This window comes from Semicossyphus pulcher, unplaced genomic scaffold (assembly GCF_022749685.1).
Source record: "Semicossyphus pulcher isolate SPU_LCO1_2020_fin unplaced genomic scaffold, fSemPul1.0.p SCAF_24, whole genome shotgun sequence".
In the NCBI taxonomy this organism is placed as follows: Eukaryota; Metazoa; Chordata; class Actinopteri; order Labriformes; family Labridae; genus Semicossyphus; species Semicossyphus pulcher.
The window spans coordinates 15,247,579-15,268,261 of NW_027211698.1; the positions used below are offsets into that span (position 1 = coordinate 15,247,579).

General features: G+C 41.7%; 3 protein-coding genes across 3 annotated transcripts; 2 read left to right on the forward strand and 1 right to left on the reverse strand.

The window, feature by feature from the left end:
* Positions 1–275: 275 nt before the first annotated feature.
* Positions 276–8,459, forward strand: LOC138603530 (zinc finger protein 513-like). Its single transcript, XM_069675359.1, has 7 exons — positions 276–383; positions 692–921; positions 2,663–2,785; positions 3,412–3,546; positions 3,726–4,232; positions 5,157–5,344; positions 6,082–8,459. Exons 2-7 carry the CDS (start codon positions 882–884, stop codon positions 6,688–6,690), a joined length of 1,602 nt encoding a protein of 533 aa, XP_069531460.1. The 5' UTR covers positions 276–383; positions 692–881; the 3' UTR covers positions 6,691–8,459.
* A 441-nt stretch (positions 8,460–8,900) lies between these two features.
* Positions 8,901–12,361, forward strand: plaat1l (phospholipase A and acyltransferase 1-like). The gene is made up of 5 exons (XM_069675161.1): positions 8,901–8,974; positions 9,739–9,868; positions 10,518–10,606; positions 10,686–10,850; positions 11,496–12,361. Exons 1-5 carry the CDS (start codon positions 8,966–8,968, stop codon positions 11,559–11,561), a joined length of 459 nt encoding a protein of 152 aa, XP_069531262.1. The 5' UTR covers positions 8,901–8,965; the 3' UTR covers positions 11,562–12,361.
* On the reverse strand, positions 11,461–19,965 carry ephx2 (epoxide hydrolase 2, cytoplasmic). The gene is made up of 18 exons (XM_069675160.1): positions 19,729–19,965; positions 18,251–18,329; positions 17,995–18,157; positions 17,569–17,759; positions 17,341–17,463; positions 17,141–17,212; positions 16,950–17,045; positions 16,226–16,304; positions 16,029–16,063; positions 15,638–15,664; positions 15,363–15,448; positions 15,165–15,276; positions 14,597–14,671; positions 14,356–14,398; positions 14,151–14,253; positions 13,441–13,510; positions 13,030–13,110; positions 11,461–12,936 (listed from the first exon to the last, which is right to left on the reverse strand). The coding sequence occupies exons 1-18, from the start codon at positions 19,830–19,832 to the stop codon at positions 12,790–12,792; spliced, it is 1,686 nt and encodes a 561-aa protein (XP_069531261.1). The 5' UTR covers positions 19,833–19,965; the 3' UTR covers positions 11,461–12,789.
* Between the last annotated feature and the right edge of the window lie 718 nt (positions 19,966–20,683).

The window sequence follows — 20,683 nt, forward strand, 5'->3', positions numbered from 1 at the left end:
TGATAAAGATATGAATCATAAAAATGTATGATTCCTATATTTATGATAATAATCATAAAAACCGGGCGGGGGTACCAGTACGAATTATAGGATATAACATTAAATAAACCAAATGATTAAACAAACGAAATAAAATACAGCAAGACGGAGAAACTGGAAAAAACAACAACATTCTCCTGAAGCTGGTAAACTAGACAGGGCAGTTTTTATTGATAAAGGACTACAAATCCCACAATCCCTCGCTCCTGTCACTGACGTCACCCGGAGCCCGGACCCGGCGTACCTCTGTGCTAGCAGTGGTGTGCGTTTGGCAACAAAAGACACATTTTTAAACAGTAAGCGACATTGTGTCTACGACATAATTTTTGAGGACTTAATCACAGGTAGGTTTATCAGCGAAGTGACACCAGGATATGTTGATTTCATTAAAAGTTTGCGGTTTAAACGGCTAAATTTTGATTGTTAAAGGGGACTAGCTAGCTATGTTGCTAACAAGATGGCTTCGTCTATTTACTGTGAAACAATAACAAAGAATGACTCACAACGTTCATTTTAAGAGGCAGGTGTTTTTAATGTTATATAGAATTACTTTGATAGTAGAAATAAATTTAGTTTAAAACACGTATGAGTTTAAAAAGTAGTTTAGCTGTCTTATATTGGCGCTTACGTCGGTGTATACATTCTGTTTCAGGCAGTAGTTGCTAGCGATGACACCGTCGCCGTTAGTGTCCGTTGGAGGAAGAGGAAGAGGAAGGAGGTGATGATGATGACATGCAGTTAGCTGGCTGCCTGGCTGGCTGACGGACGGTCGGACTCAAGCCCGCTGTGTGTGCGGTGTCGCCCCTCAACCTTAGCAGGATCTGGGACGAGGAGAGGCGAAGATGCCGCGGAGAAAACAATCCAACCCACAGCCGGTGAAATGTGAGTTTAACTGTTCTTATTCAGCTGTTTGAGTCTATGTTTTGTGTTTGCATTTCTCTTTACGACCCTTAAACCAATGCCAAAGTTAAAGGAAGTAGCTAAATGTTTTATGTACCAAAGTGAAAGTTTTTTAATAAACATTTTAAAAGTTTTTCTTAAAGTTTAGCTCAGGAAACAGCCATATCAAACGTCGCCTAACTGGTCTAACATATTGACATTGTAGGCTAGGTCCCTTCCTCATTGTCTGTCAGGGAGGAAGACTGCTGGAGACATGTTGTCCTTTAAGTAGAAATATTTGTGTGTTATCTCATCCTGAATGTTCTGGCTAAGTTGGACTCTCCACTTCCTCTCTTCCTCCTCCCTGCTTCCTGCCTCCACTTCCTCTTCACAGCCCCCTATACCTGACCCCCCCATGCACGCTCCTCTTCCTCCTGTCATTCTTCCTTTCTACTTAATTTCTTTATTAGCTTCTATGTGGAGGAAATTTTCTTTAAAGTTAACAATACTAGAATCTCGGTTTTAGTATATGAGATTAATTGGCCTGATATTTACAGACAGTTTTCTGCAGCAGAATACCCGCTTGTTTTTAACCTAGCTTCTAAATGGCCAATTCCATGTGAGCATGTGCAAGAAAAGTCTTCATCAGACACCTTTTTAGACCAAACAGCTAATTGATCAATTGAAGAATTCAAATGTTAACTGATAATGAAAATCCTCAGTATTTGCACCCCTAGTGTATCCATTAACGGCAGGTTATTTTCCTTAATTAATTGTTTCGTCTATAAAACGTAAGAAAGAACCAAAGGTGACATGACCTCAGTGAGTTGCTTGGTTTGTCCGACCAACAGTCAGTAATGTAGGCTAAATTTGCAGCCTCAAGACATTTTAAAGCATATTTTCCTTTTCTTTATCAGATATCTACTTCACTCAAATATCACAAATGATCAACAAAGTTTGAACCAGACATAGAAGAAGAAGTCACAACAGCCATTGAAGTGCATGAAAGTGTCAGGGGTTATTTTCTCTTTCTTTCTCCCATCCCCTCTTTTCACTCCTCTTCCTGTTTCTGACTCTCTCTGCCTCATTCCTCTCCATGCCAACTCTTCCCCCTCTGCACTTATCTCATCCTCACTGACTTCCTTTGCTTGTCCTCTCCTCATTTAACTCCCTGACTTCCTCTGCACCTCCTTTATTCTTGTCCATCTTGTACTTTTCCTGTGCAGAAATCTCCTTGCCTTCTTTCTTTTCCTTTTTGGTCTCAAACCAGCCGGCAGCAGTCGCACGAGATTCCGGTTATAAAATGTGGAAATACAACTTCTCTCACTTTGTTTAATCCTTGGTCATTTCAAATTCAAGTTAATGTTACTAACGTTAGAAAATAGGCCAAGAAGAACTAAAGCACATGAATATTTTAACCTTAAATAAACACTTGTGTGTGTGTGTTTTTTTTACATTGTCTTTGTTATGCAGCTTGAAACCTCAAACATGTAGTGAACAAAGCTTCTTTTCCTATTTAGGGAAATGAAAATGTGTCTTGTGAAGCGATTGTGGAGCAGTAGCATGTGTATCCAAAGGTTAAAAAAGATGTTCTGTGTCCGTTGTTGGTGCTCGTATGAACAATTTGATCAAATGTTGATTTTAAAATGTTTTTATATATGTATTTCAATGCACCCTCAAAGATGATGTACTCATTCTCATGAGTAATGTGTGTGTGTGTGTGTGTGTGTGTTTGTGTGTTCAGTGGAGTCGGAGGACGGGGCTGTGGTGTGTGAGCCGAGCTGCCTGGTTCTGGAGAGCGACTTCCTGCTGAGCGGAGACCTGGAGTTTGGAGACTCTGAGATCATGGGGCTGGATAGAGAGGCAGGTCAGTAACACACACACACACACACACACACACACACAAAATGGTTTGAGCATTAAGTTGTACATTGCAAAAAAGTGTTTACTTGTCTTCTTTTTGAGGCACTTAGGCAATTTAAATGTCAAAATAAAAGGATGAGAGATAAGAGGATAAAAAGATGAAACTTACCTGCTGTTTCTGAACTGTAGGTGTCAGCAGAGGCTGCATAGACAGTGTGAGCTCACATGACTTCTTAACAAATACAGCAGTAAACAGTTCATTTAACTTCAGGCTCCTGTCAGACCTGCTCCGTCAACTGTCAACAGCAGCCATGTTTGTCTTCAATCTCCACATCTTCATCTGCCATATGGGCAATAATGAGCTCACAATATCCAATCAGATCTTATTTAATCTCATTGTTTGAAGCCTTAATGCTGCAGGTTTCATTTAGTTTAACTTAAGGGTTGTCAAGCCATTGACCCCCATTGGATTTTCAGGGCTCATGTAAGGTTATTTGAATAAACAAATTGTGAATAAGTGACTGTAATTACTTCTGTAAAGTGACCAAAACAGAGTGTTTAATTTGGACATCTATTTCCGTCCTGAAATAGTTTTTAGTTTTTAGTCTAAAGTGTTCTTTTGTTCTCCAGGTATGACAGTGTTCTCTCTGAGCGTTGAGGACGACCCGTCAGCACCAACAGACTCAACCTTCCCAGCTTTCCTCTCCTGTAAAGGATGTGGTCAGCTCCTGGGAGACACGCCTCTGGGGCCAGGTTTAGATTTAGGTAAATGTTGTCTTCTTTGGAAAACGTGTAAAAGAATACCACCAAGACAAAAATATAAAGTAACAATGTTCTCAGGCGTCTGCAATCTTTCTATGATTTTTATTATGTTGTACAATGAATACACAATCCTGCTCCATCTCATTCTGTTCTCATATGAATTTTATCTGCTTTTGTTCCAGGTGTGGGCCTGGACCTGGGGGCGGAGCTTTATTGTCTGACCTGCGAGGAAGGCCTCCAGCATGAAGCCCTGATTGACTCCTCTCCGATGGAGGGGTCAAACCTGGCCGACGGATCCATCAGCAGTGGCTCCGACAGGAAGAGGAGAAGCCTAGGTGAGACGGGTACAGCCGGTGACATCCCTCCTAAACTGTACTCCTGCTCGCTGTGCGCCTTCACCTCCCGTTACTCCAACCATCTGAAGCGTCACATGAGGACTCATGACGGCCAGAAGCCTTACCGCTGCCCCGTCTGCCCCTACGCCTCAGCCCAGCTTGTCAACCTGCAGCGCCACGCCCGCACCCACACCGGGGAGAAGCCGTACGGCTGCCACCAGTGCAGCTACGCCTGCAACTCCCTGGGAAACCTGCGCAGACACCAGCGCATGCACACGCAGGAGAGACCACAGAGGAGGGAGAAGGAGAAGAGACGAGGGAGACGGAAAAAGACAAATGCTGAAACAGAAGAAGGTAACAAACAACTTTTTTATTTACATATTTTTATAAGAAACACACCTTTGGTCTCAGCGATGGCATCTTGGAGTGAGAGCATCCACTGCAACAATCAGCAAAACAAGCAGTTAAATGGAGAAAATATTACTTAAGGTAGGCAAATTATCTGCCAACAGCAAAAAGACTTTTTAAACGCCTTGTGTCGAAAGACTCCACATATATCTTTAAACCAGTGCATCCAGACGAAAAACAAAATGCTTCCAGTAATTGTGATGTCATTATGTTAATGTTGGATCAACCACTGTTTAAACAGAACAGGCAGTTTTATATGATGTTAAAGATGTCAGAAAAGAGTGGGATCACAAGAATATCTATGAAATGATGGATGCAGAAACATACATAAATATATCTCTGTGGGACACAACGTACACACTGTTATTTTTGGGTTTATTAGTTGTATGAACCCTGAAGGGAAAATCTTAATTTTCAAGCACCGAGCAGAACAGAAAGAGGAACCGACAAGTTGAAACAGAGACTGAAAAAATGAGGAAGAGGAGTTCTCTCTGGTTCAGTGCTGACAGACCTGAAGCTAATCTCTGGTCAGTTCAGCTGCATCAAAAGAATATTTTACATTGAATCCTTACAGTTTAGATGGTAATCGTCCAGAATAACTGAGTGAAACAGTAACAGTACTGGTTCATAAACAAGGTGTCAGTAAGGAGGTCAAACTACAACAAGACATTAGAGCTCGTGTTATACTTAAAGAGCAGTACATACGAAGAAGTAAAGAGGAAGTTTGAGATGGAAGATTAGTTTCTTATTATCAGTAAAAACTGCAGCGTGTCACTTTTAGGACTATTCTTAGTGATGTCCAGACCAGAGACAGTAGAAATAAAAAGAGATGTCGTGCATGTTTTCATGTTTTCTGTTTCCTTCATAAAGTGGTGTCAGACCTGACCCTGCGAGTGTCCCAGGACTCGGGATACCTCCAGACGTTCGGGGGCCTGGGCTCTCCCTCCGCCCCGCTCCCTGTCCTCCTCTTCCCTCTGTGCTGCCGTGTGTGTGGCCTCACCCTGGAGGAGTCCGACCTGGAGGGGGACAAGGCTGAGGTGGAGGGCGACGGGGGACAGGTACATCTCTTTAAACTGTGAAGTTGTTTCTGGTTGTCTTTTTTTGTTGTCACTGTGAGCAAACACAGCTGTCACTTTTATGAGTTAGAGTGATAATAATTTGTTTATTAGTCCCATTTTAAACTGTCTTCTGTCCTCAAAGTTTACTCTACTGCCTCCCTGCAGCCCTAACCCTTAATTTGAGGCTTTAATGATTTTATAAAATAATATATTTAGTTACAAACTTTCAGATTGATATCTCTTTTGTGATTTAAAGTAAACTACAGGCCATGTTTGTGCAAAGCTTTATTGCTAATTCATCTGGTTTCTTTGTTCAAAAATCAGATCAAAAAAGTTCTCTGTTGTTCTGATCCTCCCGTTTTTTTAACTTCAGTCATTTAGAAAAAAACGACAAACAAATTTGTACATTTGGAGTTTTTGGTTGATGTGAAATTCTCGCAGTTGTGTAGGATTTTTGTTTTCCACAGAAGCCGTCTGATTCAGAAGGTTGAGCGGGCCTTTATGTAGCTTTCTGTTGTGAGGTCTAAACCTCTCCTACACACACACACCTGGTGGTCTCTTAATGTCCAGGCGGCAGGCAGTCATTATGAAACATGTCCAACAGGTAAAACATGAGATTTTAGCAGCTGGGGGGACGGGGGACGCAGTTCAGAGAGGTTTTACTCGTGAATCCAACATAAACTGTAGGATGAAGGGAAATATTATACCTTTGACTAAGGGGTCCTTATTCTTTTCAGGTGTGTCGTCGCTGCTCGTTGGACCTGCTGTCCAAAGATGGATCGGAGCCTCCCTGCAGCCCGGCTGTGCCTCAGGGGTCCCGGCGGGGTCAGCGTAGCACAAAGCTGTACCGCTGCCCTCACTGCCCCTTCCTGTCCCACTACCCCAACCACCTGGTCCGCCACGCCCACATCCACTCTGAGGAGAAGCCCCACCGCTGCCAGCACTGCCCCTACACCTCCTCGCACCTCGACAACCTCAAACGCCACCTGCGTGTGCACACGGGCGAGAAGCCCTACCAGTGCCCGTCCTGCAGCTACGCCTGCGGAAACCTCGCCAACCTGCGGCGACACGAGCGCATCCACTCGGGCGCCAAGCCGTTCCACTGCGTCGTCTGCGGCTACTCCTGCAACCAGAGCATGAACCTGAAGAGACACATGCTGCGGCACACAGGCGAGAAGCCGTACACCTGCACCGAGTGCGACTACACCACGGGCCACTTGGACAACTACAAACGGCACCAGAGGAAGCACGGGCACAACACGGACAGCTGGGACAAACACACAGCCATCAACGGCCTCAGCTGGGCCAGAGACACTCAGGAGAGCCAGGAGGAAGAACACAGCTAGATACTGTGTGTGTGCGTGTGTGTGTGTGTGAGAGAGTGTGTTGTATACACTGTTGAACCTCCAGCTCAGGTTGGAGCTAAACTCAGGTGCCTTTGAAAGACTGAACGACTGTAACGCTGCACTGACTTCATCGACAGGCATTAATAACTGTTTGTACTTAATGCAGTCCACAGACTCGATCTGATCAATCGAGATGTTTATTTTTCTTCTTCAGATAATCTATTTTAGGTAAATGTGGGTTGATTCGGGTGGATCATGTCACGAGTTGATTTAATGACGTGTATTTATCCCTGGAGTCATCCAGTTTTTCAGCTGGGCTCCTGTGCAGCTTCAGACTTTGAATCTTCGCCTACATCTCTGATCTTTTCCTCCATCACAGCCTTGTGTGCAGGATTCAGGATGGGGAGGACATTTTACTACACAGCTGTGAGACTCTCTTCATTCATGAAAGATGGTGAGACAGGCGTGGTTTAGATGTTGCAGGAACAAGTGCTGGAAGGAATGACTCTCAAATCCTCGTATATCTGTGATCAAAACAAACAAACGGTTCTTTAGATCCTTTTACAGCAAAACAAAACTTCTCCCGACAAGAAATCCAACATAAACCTGATTTCAGACTTTCACAGGCTTTTAGGTTGAACAGGAGAATGGAAGTTTTTTGGATAACATTTTTAATACTTATAAAGTCACGTTTTCTTGCAGGGAAACTCTAAAAGGCTTCTTCGATCTGCGCCAGAAGTTGTGATTCAAATTCCAAATAGGTGAAATAAAATCTACCACAGCTCTCAGTGAGACACAAAAACAAGCCTGAGATGAGAAACATCCTTATGTTTAAAAACGGACTTTATTTTATTCTCCTGACATCATGGCCTTTTGTTCCAGTGATCCTACTTTATTATCAGTCAGTCAAATATTTGAACACATTAATGCTGTTAAATGATCACATGTCAATGGAGACACTTTGAAAGATGATGAGATGCACAGGAGCCTCGCTGTCCTTCTGAAATGATCTGAACATGCTTTATGCCTTTTTGTGAAAATCTAGTTGTTGAAATATTCTGGAATTGAAGGACTTTAATTCCAGACAAGAAGATTGCTAAGATTTTGATGATTTCTCTTTGTGATTCAGGGGACGTTAAAGCTTCTTTACGTCCAGAAAAAGCAATAATCTACCACTTTACCTCTCAGACATAAAACATTCAGGGAAGAATACAAAATAAATACTTATAAAGAAGTCAGATTTTTTACAATCTTTACAATTTTCCATCAAACATTGAGAACCCTGTTTTTTGTTTTCAGTTTATTTTAGTATTTATTTAGTAAAAGTTTGATTTAAGTGTTCAGCTCGGTCATTTTTACTCGTGTATGTTTGATTAGCATTAAGTATCTGTGAATCAAGTCCAGGCTCTGAAATCAAATGTCCAAACTGTGAATTTATCTGTTGTAGGAATATGATGGAATAAACAAAGCTGGCTGCTGAATATGTGAATGTTTGAAAGCTGCAGTGACGCGTGAAAGGGGCCTTTTGCTTGTTTTATGATGGTTTGTGTTCAACAAGCAATAACTCGTAGAAAACCTCAGGATCCCACAGGACTGAAAACCATGTAGTCAAATTTAAGGAGGCTGTGCACCTGCTTTCTTTACCAAAATTAATTCTGAAGGTCTTAAGTCAGGATGGGTTAGCCTAGCTTAGCATAAAGACTGTTGCAGGGGGAAACAGCTAGCCGGGCTCAGTCCAAAAAGAACTACAGACTCCATTAAAGCTCACAAATGACCATGTTCTTGTTTTGTTTGTCTGACCTGCATGCAAACAGAAATATAACAAGTTAATTTGTATCGTTGACATTGTTCTTACAGTGCCTTCTTATGACTCATAAAAGAAGTCTGATTGAAGCCACTTCCTCTTTCGGGCTCTCTCTTTAGGAAACACCTGCTTCACACGCCCAGAGATGGAGGGACCAAGACGCTGAGGGACCCACAGCGCTGTCTGATGAAACAGCTCAAGGAGAAAAACTGCAGAAATGTCCCAAAAAAACCAACCCAACCCACAAAAACCCCTCTCAAGTGAAGCTAAGACACAAACACTCAACATGTGTAAATACGAAAGAGTTCGATGATGGTGTGAGGGAGGGATGAAGGGCGAGGGGAGTGAGGGGAGTGAGGGCAGTGTACTGTGACTGTGACATTGTATCAGTACATGCTGTATGTAAAGCAGATGAGGTGCCTGTGTGTGTGTTTGTTTTAAACTTCAGAAGCGACAGGGGAAAGTCACAACATGGGCCTGGTGAGTTTAACATTATATCAGCTTTTATTGGAGTGTTTGATCTGCATTTCTGTCGCTGAAATCTGAGCAGAAGCTGAGTTTAATTTGAAGGCCTTTTACGATGTAACCAAAGGCTTCATTTGTTTTACATGAATCAGTTACTTATAAAGATAGACAAAGGAATTATTAAGAGGTGTGAAGTTCCCACACTGAGACCTTTAATCAGAAAGGGCACTCCACATGTATGAATACATTTACTAACAGTTGTCAGTAGGAATTGAGAATCCTGTTACCCCCATTAATGCCTTTATTAACGTGTTACAGCAAAAATGATAGACCTGAAGACCTGCTAGCTTGTTTTAGAAAATATCTGTTAATCATTAGTTACAAACATTAGCTGTGTAAGAAATGGGAGGATTTTTGTAGCAGTGTGTTATAAATGTTAAAAGAAGAAATGTAGATAATGGAATAAAAATAACAATGCAGGAGACAAAACCAGCTGTATTTGTAAAAATGCTTCTGGCTCACTGCTTACATGAGTTTAGTTTTTGTTGTGGTTGGATGAAAAACCGCACAGACATATTTAGCTCCTGTTAATGTTTGTTACTTAAAATTTTGGTTGAAATCAGGTTAACAATAGTTTTATCAACACTTTTTAGCCTCTTTATAAACTCTGTCTCGTGTGCTTCTCTCTCTTAAATGTCGTTTGTCCTCCACAAATAAACTATCATGAACTTTACAAATCTCTCAGTCAGACTCAGACTTTGTGTCTGCTGCCTTTGCAGAAACATTCCAACCCGCAGTTGTTCCCGGGGGACATCGTGGAGTATCCCAGGAACAAATACTTCTCTCACTTCGCGGTGTACTACGGAAACAGGGACGGCGTTCCCTACGTCGCTCACCTGACGTGCAGAGGTCAGTGTCATTCATCAATCATCAATCAACTCATTCAGTAGGAATAATTCTGCAGTTATATGTTGTATTCTTTTATATGTTTGTATTTCTATATATATATGTTTCTGTTATCTATATATTTATCAGTCATATTTTAGATAAACAAAAAATGTGTAGTCTAACTTTTTGACAACCCCAATCCTGTTTATGGATTTTTTTAAATGAAGACAAAGTGGAATAAAAGACATTTTACGGCACTAAAATCATATTTTAACAAAAGAGAGACTCAATGACTCAACACTACTTTTACTTACTTACTTTAGATTTTAAAGTTACTGTCAAAAAGGTAACGTAGAAAGAGGAATCAGTTGTACAGAGGGAGCTTGAACGTGTAGCATGTGTCAGGAAGGAGGCAGGTATTGTGTTTGATATTTGACGGTATTGATCCGATTTGTTAACACAAAAACCTTCTTATCGAGTCATTTTGTTTCTTATATGACTGTAAAGTAATCTGCCATCTCAGTAAAAATAAATGTCCTGAAATCAGGTTCAGATGAGGTTCAAATCCTGTTTTCGTCTTATCTATCTCATCTGTACATACTCAGAGGGCCTTTCCTCACTTCCTCTTATATCTGGTTTTAAAAGCACATGTATGACGTTTGTTTGTCAGATTCAGACTCCAAGCTGCCGCGCTTCGGTCGAGCTCTGAGGTCAGAGGTCAAACTGGATCCACTGGAGCTGCTGGGGAAGAAATACAAGGTTTCGTCTCATTAGACATCAGCAATTCTTGTTGGAAAGACTTTGTTGTTATCATGTTTTTCTCTTGACGTTGTCACAGGTCAACAACATGCTGGATGACTCCTTCTCAGCCAGAGACTTCCACAGTTTGGTGAAGCCGGCCATCGACGACATGATGGGACGCGAGGTCACGTTCGATATCCTGTTTCACAACAGCGAGCACCAGGCGACGCTCTTCAGATACGGGGTCAAGAAGTCCGAGCAGGTCAGTGGATGGATTTCATTTACTGTTCTCTGACTCTGAGGCATCTATTTTATTTTTAGATTATAATGGCAGGCTGGCTAATTGTGCCCCGCCCCAAAGAAAGCCAGAGGAAACTACACAACAGCTACCAGCCACAATCATAGCACCAGCACTTTGTTATTTATCGTTATATATAATTGTTCTTTATTATTACCTGACCTTTTTTAGCATGTGTTTCTCTTGTTTTTGTGCTTGTTCTCACCGACACCGACAGTGAGGATGTCACAGGGACATATCAGCTCAACAACAACCTTTAATAAAGTGTCTTTATCACTTCAGTTCTTACTTTATGTTCGATACACAGTCATGTTGGCAAAATTCAATTCAGTCAACTTTATATTTAAAACTTTTGCACAGTATTTGATTGATGGACGGGTTGGCTGCAAGACAGGACATAAATTCACATTCACAAGAAAAATATAAGCAACAACAAAAAAGAGATTTCAAACAAAGTCCACACAGATCGTTTGTTCAGTTTGTCCGCAAATGACTTAAGATAATCCGTGTGTGTGTGTGTGTGTGTGTGCGTGCATGCGTGGGTGCGTGTGTGCGTGTGTGCGTGTGTGTGTGCGTGTGTGTGCGTGTGTGTGTGTGTGTGTGTTACAGATAGAGAGGATTTATGAGCACATCATGCCCGCCTGGAAGAAGCCGTTTGAGGAGAAAAAACTGTGAAAGTGCCAAATGTTCAGTTGTCACCTCAACCACAGGAGGGCGCCAACGTTCTTGTGATTTCAAGATGAAGGTTTTGTGACGTCTCAATTTTTAAGATTAAAAGGTTGGAATATTTGAATAAAATCCGATTAATACACTTATTGGGTAGATTAGATATAATTAGCCTTATTTTGTTTACCTCAATAAAGCTAAAGTTAATACAATAAGTGCTGATTTAAAAAAAATGATTTAATGGAGAAAAAGTGATAGTTTTGATAAAAGATCGTCATATTAAAAGGAAAGCTCAGAATACTTTATATAAATTGTCTTTTAGAGGAAAAAGTCAAATGTAAAGATATTTTACAGGATATTCTGTATATTGTGACTTTTCCTAATGGACATTTGACTTTATTTTAATATCTCTTTCTTTTTGAAAATCACAAAGCTCCTTCATCGTGTCATCTGCCCATCTCCATAAGATTTTATTTCATATTTGTTTGTCCTTTTTGCATTTCTGCTGCATCCTTAATCAAAGGGCTTTAAACGAAAAATAAACGATTCGTGCTAAACCAAAGCTTGTGCAGAAGCAGGAAGCTCTAGTGTTTCTACACTTCATCATTTAAGGTGTATTTAAGATTTAAAATGTTATCATCTAACTGTTTCCATGTTCTAACTGTGTTCATATTTCACGAGTCTCATGTGATGTGAAGTATTTGGTCCACAAAGTACATTTAACTGGTTTATTCCCCTTTTTTAATTTGTGCATTAAAAAAAACCCTAAAAGAAAATGCAGGTTGTTTAATAAAACATTTTAAGCCTCAAAGAAAACACTCTTCTGTCTCCACAATAAGTATTATATTATAGTATAACACACTGCTGTTGATGTGGACGCTTTACTTTCTTTCCTCTTCAGAAAACAAACATTATATTTCTGTCTGTCTGGATGATTATCCTTCAGTCTAAAAACATTAGAAATAACTCCTCAGATGTCTTTTTTTATTCCAACAACAGACCAAACTGACTCAAGTACTTAGTTTCTGATGAAATCTTCAGTTATTAAAATGCTTTAGATTCATGTTAATACCATTACTGATTAATTGTTTCATCTTTTGACAAAACAATGGCAGGATTAACTTTTTATTTTGCTCAAATTATATACAAGGAGATTCAGAAGGCTCTTACATGTCATCACTTCTTATCCCCCCTAGCCTCCCTCTTTCCTTCCTTCCTTCCTTCCTTCCTTCCTCCCTCACAGTTTGGGTGCTACGCCAACGTCTCCAGCCTTCTCGTGTGTTTCTTTCAGCCATTTTATCAGGATTCTGTTCGTCTCTGCCGGCCTTTCCATCTGAGTCCAGTGTCCACATTCCTCGATGTGTCCTCTTTTCAGGTTAGGGATCTACACTCAAACACAGGCGTCAGATACATGTCCAATAATAATCAACATAATCAGGAGATGAAGCTTTAATGTGGTGCTGCTGTTTTTACCCACCATGTCCTCCATCCCCTTCGAGAAGGCCGGCAGGAGCACCTGGTCTTTACCTGCTGTCACCATCAGTGCAGGCATCAGCAGCTAAAACACACACACACACACACACACACACACACACACTGATAAAACAGCAACCTGATGTCTTTTTTATGTGCCACAGAAGTTGTGGTAATCAAACCATTCACTTGTCTTGCACCTTTTTTCCACTTTGGATAAAACAAATAATTTCACACATTTCTTTGATGCTCTGACTCTGGAACCTTTTCCCAGCTAAGGTTGTTTTCCAGCATTTTTGGGGGTTATTTTGTAATTTTCAGAATGTTTATATACCTGGAAATACTCCACAGGATCTGCACAAAAGCACTTTTAGTGTATGCATAGATTTTATATTTGACATGCTCTGTAACCAACCTTTCCAGTGGGCCGAGAACACATCCACTTCCAGTTCGCGTCTCCGTTACGATACCAATTCAGAGGCCTCCTGTGGAAACAGATTATTAACTCACTGCTATTTATTTCATAACCATTTAATATTTAACTCCATCCCTAGAGTGATACAACTCCTTGTATGGCTTTCCCCACAGAGATGGACCTTTTTGTTTCAGAGTAAGATGCTTTCTTTAGCCGGAAACAGCCCTAACCTCGCTCTCTTTAGACTACCAGACTCCATTGACAAAAACAGTACTTTTACCCAACATAAAACAAGAACTTCTGTTCAACCTCTGCCTCAATGGGTCAGTTGGTGTTAGATCCAAACTAACCATTTAAAACATCAAAGTCACACAATAACAAAGCCTCAGTTGAGCCAGGAGTAGGCACCAAATCCAATGTTCTCTGAGGTAAAATTACTGTTTTTATCAATGGAGTTTGGTGTCTTTGATGAGAGGGAGGTAACGTCTGTTTGTGGTTAAAATAATCATCGTCCTCTCTGTAGGGATCCTTTCTGTGATGTTAAAATTTTAGTGGATGCACTTTGATCCATCAAGGCGTACAACTGCAGCCATTACAGCCCGTTTCACTGCTGCCTAAAATCATTGGCTTAAAGTTTTAGAAATGGTAACACTTCCTATGAGCTCCAAATGTAAAAGGATAAGTGCAGAGATCTGTAAACGTGTTGAGACCTGAAGCCTTGTTCTTTGAACTGGCTGATGTAGTATAACAGGTCCGCCTCCGTCAGCATGGAGCTGCGGGGGTAATGCTCTGGCAGACCCACAAACAGACCGCCTACAACACAACAAACAGACGGGACATGACTTGTGTTTGTAATCTTCAAAATGTCTGTGCTGACTTTTAAAACAAGATTTAAACTTCAGGGACGAGCCTCACCTCGAGCACAGACTCCTGCTGTGTTGATAGGAGGACGCTCCGCCTGAGAGACAACACGACATCTATTTATGATTTACACACTTGATAGTGTTTGTTACGCGTTACGTGTGTGTGTGTGTGTGTGTGTGTGTGTGTGTGTGTGTGTGTGTGTGTGTGTGTGTGTGTGTGTGTGTGTGTGTGTGTGTGTGTGTGTGTGTGTGTGTGTGTGTGTGTGTGTGTGTGTGTGTGTGTGTCTCCTCACTGCTTCAGCGCTGCTAAAAAAGAAAATCTTGAACGACCTCTCCGAGTCCTTCTCCAGCTCTGCCTCTGCAACACCCTGATAAACAGACACACACACACACACACACACACACACACACACACGTACGTACAGTCTGAGTTATGGTGATAAGGTTGTTTCTTTCTTTTGTGTTAATCTATGTCTCATTTGGTGTCTTGAGGTCATTGTCTTCTTTTTCATCATTTGGTGTCTCCTGGTTGTTTCGGGTCTTTGACGTCATTCTGTGTCCCTTTTATTGTAATTTCATGCCTGTGTGTGGTCCATTATTTCCCCCTATTGGTCATTTTGCTTCTTTGGAGTAATTGTGAGTCTCCTCTGGGTTGTTTTGTCTCTTTTTCTGTCTCTTGTGTCTCTTTGTGGTGGTTTTCCGTCTTTGTGTCATCGTTTTCAGTCTTTTTGATTCTTTGCAGGCCTTCCTGACCGAGGCTTTGGCTCCTTGGGTCCCTTTTCAGTAGCCTGTCACTAATTGTGTTGATCTAAAAACACTCTGTACTGTGTTAGCATGTTAGCATGCTGCAGACAGACTTACAGGCTTGTTGAAGTAGATCTGGTAGTCAAAAGTGGGAATAGACTTTAGTTTGTCTTCAGGAGGAACAGCAGGATCGGCGGGGAACAGAGGGGTGTTCAGAGACGCTGCAGCCCTACACACACACACACACACACACACACATTTAACTTCACTTTAAAGTCACTGTAGGAATCTGTGTGTGCATCTGTGTGTGCTCACCTGACTCTCTCAGGGTAAAACTGAGCCATGGTCCACACCAGGACGCCGCCCCAGTCATGACCCACCAGGGTGACCTGTGGTATGGACTGGAAGAGAACAGAGTCGTTTCACATTTACTGTTTGATTTATTCACCAGAAAGCAACAAATAAAAGTGAGGGAACTTCATTTATCTGCAGCAAATGTTCAGTCACACACTTAAGTATATTAATATTAATGTTTCAGGATACTTAAACACATTTAAGTGCAGCTGAGGTAGGAGTGTATTGTAACTCACCATTTTGTCCATAAATGTGATTAAATCCTGTAAAATAACAGCATGTTTAATGCATTTGATATTACTCTGTATATATATATATATAATTATTTTTCTATTGTGAAACATCATCATGTGCTGCTTTGCTGTTAGCGTGGGGGGGTCACAGTCACACAATACTAATAACAATGTTAAGGATGCATGCATGGGCAAAATGCAGCCATATAATGTTTGAGTAGAGCATTAAGGGGTTAACAAGTCAATTAAGTACAGTAAAATCTACCATGATTAATGTTATACACTTTTAGACATTTAACATAGACTTAAAATGCATCTAATGTGTGTTTCTGTAAATATATTATAAAAATATTGATCAGTGACGTGTGCCAAGTGTGCTTAGGTGAGCTTGTACCTTGCAAAGCTGCTCCTGAGAATATTCCTCGATATCTGAAGAAGAAAAAAGAGTTATTGAAGAATGAAGTCCTGCAGATGCAACATGAACCTTCGGAATATGTCACACAAAAAAACAGTGATCAAATATGCATGATAGAAAATCCTGCATTCAGACTTTGGAGTGTATTTTCACATGTTGTGTTCTGATACACCCACCAGGGGGCGCTGTGGACTCTCCGTATCCCTTCATGTCCAGAGCCAACACCCTGAACCCTGCAGCTGCCAAGGCTGGGATCTACAGGAGACGCAGGAGGACCCTCAGTTAAAAGAAAACTCAGGCAGTGTGAGTAGTAATAGTGTCTGTTTTTTATAAATTAAACTACCCAACAGTTTATACAAGTACAGCATAACAATTTAAAAAATAATCAGAAACTATTTAGGTATTGTGTGAACCCGTTGCCTGGTTCCAGCTTCCTGAATCTTTTCATTCACTGCTCTTCCTTTGAGAGAAAGGGAATGTTTTTGTTATAATTAAGAGGTCTGGATTGTTTTTTCCACAGCACAGACGAGACAAGCTTTACAAACCAAAGAATATATCTGATTACTGCAGGAAATGATAAGTGGATGAATCCTGAATGGTAGTTATCATAGGGTGCATTCCTTTACAGAATAGTTTAAAATGAGCTCCAGTAAAATCTGCTTTTACATGAATGCGCGAGTCATCATTACTAATGAAACTACACTTTCCTGATGCTTTAACCTGTGACAGTCTGTTTACAGCGTGGTGTTAGTACTTTTACTTTAAAACAGGATCTGAAACGTCCTCCACTGGCTTCTAGTTATAAAATACACGTGATTAAAGTATGTATTGTAGCGCACTGTTGTATATTTATCTGTGAAAGTGTCGATGAAACCATGTTCGACATGCTGTAAATGTTACCTGATACCTCCAGGAGTACCAGCTCTCAGGGAAGCCGTGACACAGCAGAACCGGTGGACCCGAGCCCATTTCAACAAAATGAGTCCTCACACCAGACTGACACACACACACACACACACACACACACTTATGGTTAATATCACAAGAAAAAACATCCAACTCTTAACTTCCTTATAACGTCAGATCTTTACCCTGATGGTGACGTATCCATGAGACACTTGGTCAGGGCTGCAGGAGGGTGGAGGACTCTCCGCTCCAACAGCCTGAAACACAAAAACACACACACATCATTATGAGGCTCATATTATGAGCTCATGGAAACATGACTCTCATTTGATTATTTTTGACAGCATGTGATTAAGGGGTGAAGATGAGATGTTGTAGTCCACACCTGAACTCCTGTTAATTTGGCCACTTTGTCCAGAGCGTCGTCCAGATTCTCCACCAAGATGGCGTCCATCCCTGCTGCCTCTGCGGCCCTCACACCTTCCTCCTCCACATCCAACCACAGAGCCTGAGATAAGACCGACAGCAGAACACGATGTCCTGGTTGTCCTTTTTCAATCTGTTTCCAGGATGTTTACTTGTATATTTGATACTCTGTGGGCATGTCCTCTACCTGTTGTGATGTCACTCCCAGGTGCTGCAGAGCAGAGCTAAACACTGCAGTCTCTGGGACCCTGTGACCTGCACGACAGGACTGGAGGACCAGGTCAAAATGGCTGCCCAACAGAGAAAGAAGGCGGGCATGCCCATCTCCAGCCAAGCTGTCGTCTATCCAGTGATTGGCCAGCACAGCTGTCAGTAACCCTGATGGGGTGGAAGCAAAAATTCAGTTGGTGAGTTTTTTTTCAGAGTTCATTTCACCTTCTAAATACATTTTTATCTACAGCAGAAGAAGAATCTTGTTTTTATGTAAACAATGAAAGAAAGCTTCAGCTGTCTTCAGCCGGTCTGAGGGCCACAATCTGCCCACAATCTGCCCACATGCCGCTGTTTGCCCACCACAGCTGTGCAGTGTCCGGCTGTATTAGTGCATGTGTACCACTGTGACGCAGACTGGCAGCTGTCTTCAACACAGCTGCTCGGACGTCCATCATCGCCTCTCTGAGCTCCTCCAGCAGGCCTCCAACTGACCACTCAGACGGCAGACTCACGCCTTTGACCTTGGCCTCCTTTATACACTCGGCCTCCAACACTGGGATCATCTACACACACACACAGATATCCTAGTACTCAGTAACAGCCAGTAAAGGTGAGAAAAAGAGCAGAAAATTAATGTCACATGGTTTTGAACCCACCTGAGACAGGGTCAGCTCTCCTCTCTCGGCCCGGCTCATGGCGCTGTCTTTGTGGGACACCACACTGGACAGAAAACCGCTGTAAACCACAGAACACAGCAAGTCTGTTACATTAACATGAGTCTATTCTGTGACATTTAAGCGAGGAGAAGGGGAAGTTCTTTTACATATTTTGGGGTCTGAATGACTGAAAAAGGTACAAAAAGTTTTGAAGATTTAGATTTTCTTTGTGGGCAAAAGAACCCAATCAAAGTGTCTGACAACAACACAGGCAGGATCCCTACAGAGATAGACCTTTTTATTACAGAGGAAGATGATTGTTTTAACCACACACAGACGTCACTATCTTCAGAACCACCAGACTCCATTGACAAAAACAGTCACTTTACATCACAGAACATGCTGATCTAATGCTGCGTTGATTGTTTGTTTGTGTAACTTTGTGACTTATGCGTTTAAAACGGTTAGTTTGGATATATCACACTATTTGTGTTACACACAATGACACAACCCTAACCGATCGAAGCAGCAGCAGAGCAGCTCATCCTGTGTTCGTCTGATGTAACGTCTGTGTGTGGTTAAAACGATCATCTTCCTCTGTAACAAAAAGGTCTATCTCTGCAGGGATCCTTTCTGTGATGTCCAGAAACTTTTAGTGGACTTTGATCGTGAACATTTGCCCTGAAAGATTATGTCACAGTCACTACAGCCTGTACAGAAATTGACTGAAGCAATTCCAGTTATTATTATTACAGTTGTTGTTCACATTTTGTCTGTAAAATAGTTCAAACGTGTTCTGCTTTCCCAAAGTCCAAATGTTTTGCTTTGTCCAGCTGACACTTGAAAAGAAAAAGATAAGTTTACTGTGTTTATGACAAAGAGAGCATCACATCCTCACCTTTCATTAACACAAAAATTATTCTTTGATTATTGAAATAGTTGCTGATTAATTTTGTTGATTGTTGCAGCTTCTGAAACACTGAGAAATCAAGCTGGCTGTGGGCAAATCTGCACATGTCGAGCATGTTAAGCACTTATGCAGAGTAGCTATGCAAACAAATGGCCTGACCTGCTGCACAGTTGGAGCTCTGATTGCACAACACTCTCAGCGGGCTGGATTGTCCTGCTTTGCTTTAGACTCAGTTCCCGTGAAAAGAAATCTTAAAGCTGCAGTGTACCATTACATTTTCCACATTGATTTACCTCCATCTTTGTGTCAGAATGTTTGCCTTCGTCCTTTTTCTCTTTCTACATAAGCTGATTACAAATACTGTTACAGGTGCACATTTCATGTGGAAGACAAAGGCTTTCCTAACTTTGTACACATTTAAAAAAAACTTTACTAATGAGTGGTCTTCACTAAAAAAGTGTTTCAGATAACTGCAAGTTACAAAAAGGAAGACAAAGAACAAAATTATCGAGACAACTAATCAAAGGTTATTTTTTACAGGGCGCAGATGATGCAACAGTCCACTTACCCTGGCAGCTTATGCAACTCCTCCAGCTTGTTGAAAAGGGCATGCTGTCTGGCAGACACAGTCACTCCCCAGAAGTTAAACAAGATGGCTTTCTTCTCAGACATCTCTGCTGAAGGAGTTTAAATGTTTCTGGTTCTGTCCTCCTGCAGGAGTGAGTTTACTCGGCGCTGCTGCTCATGCGGGAAGGCTGCTTGTGTATGAGGGGAGTCTCTGCCCTCTGGATTGACTGACAGTGCAGGTCCGCCCACTTATCCTGCCTGCTCTCAGCTCCACCAACTGTATAAGAAGGGGACAACTCAAGTGAAGTCAATGCACAAGTGTGATCCTGGATCCTGCCCCATCCTGGAGGTGTGTTGTTGCAGATCACTAATCAAAGTAACTCAGCACGCCTGGGCCCCGTGTGCTGAGGTAACTTAAGCTCCAGCAGTAAGCTTCTCAATCTGTAGTTTCAAGTCTTCTTCAACACAGCATGATGTTCATTTAGTCACTGAAGCTCCCATTTAGGGTCACTGAGACATAAAGCAGGGGAGGATTTAGGGCGGGGCTACCTTTTGATGACAAGTCTCTACAGCGGCCTGTCAACCAGGATATAGGTGTAACATTGCTTATCCATCCTCTCATTCAAATAAGGTCATTTATGGTCCCCAAAAACCAAGATGGTGATGACCAGATTGTCAAACTGGAGACTTCCCAAACCAGTGGCCTCTGCCACAGTGGCTACATCCACTGCTTTCTAGAAATTTTGTACAAACTCAATCCTGACACCAAGACCAGGTAATGGTTTTCAGCACTCCAGAGGTGCAAGATAAATTTACTGAGTTTTCAAGCATCCTGTGCCCCTCTAGAAAACCACTTCCTGTTCAAAGAAAAAACTCTTTTTTTCAACAATTCACCGTCACGCTCTCTGAGATGATAGGTTCAACCAGTATGTAAGTGATGTCATTTCCTGTTGTCA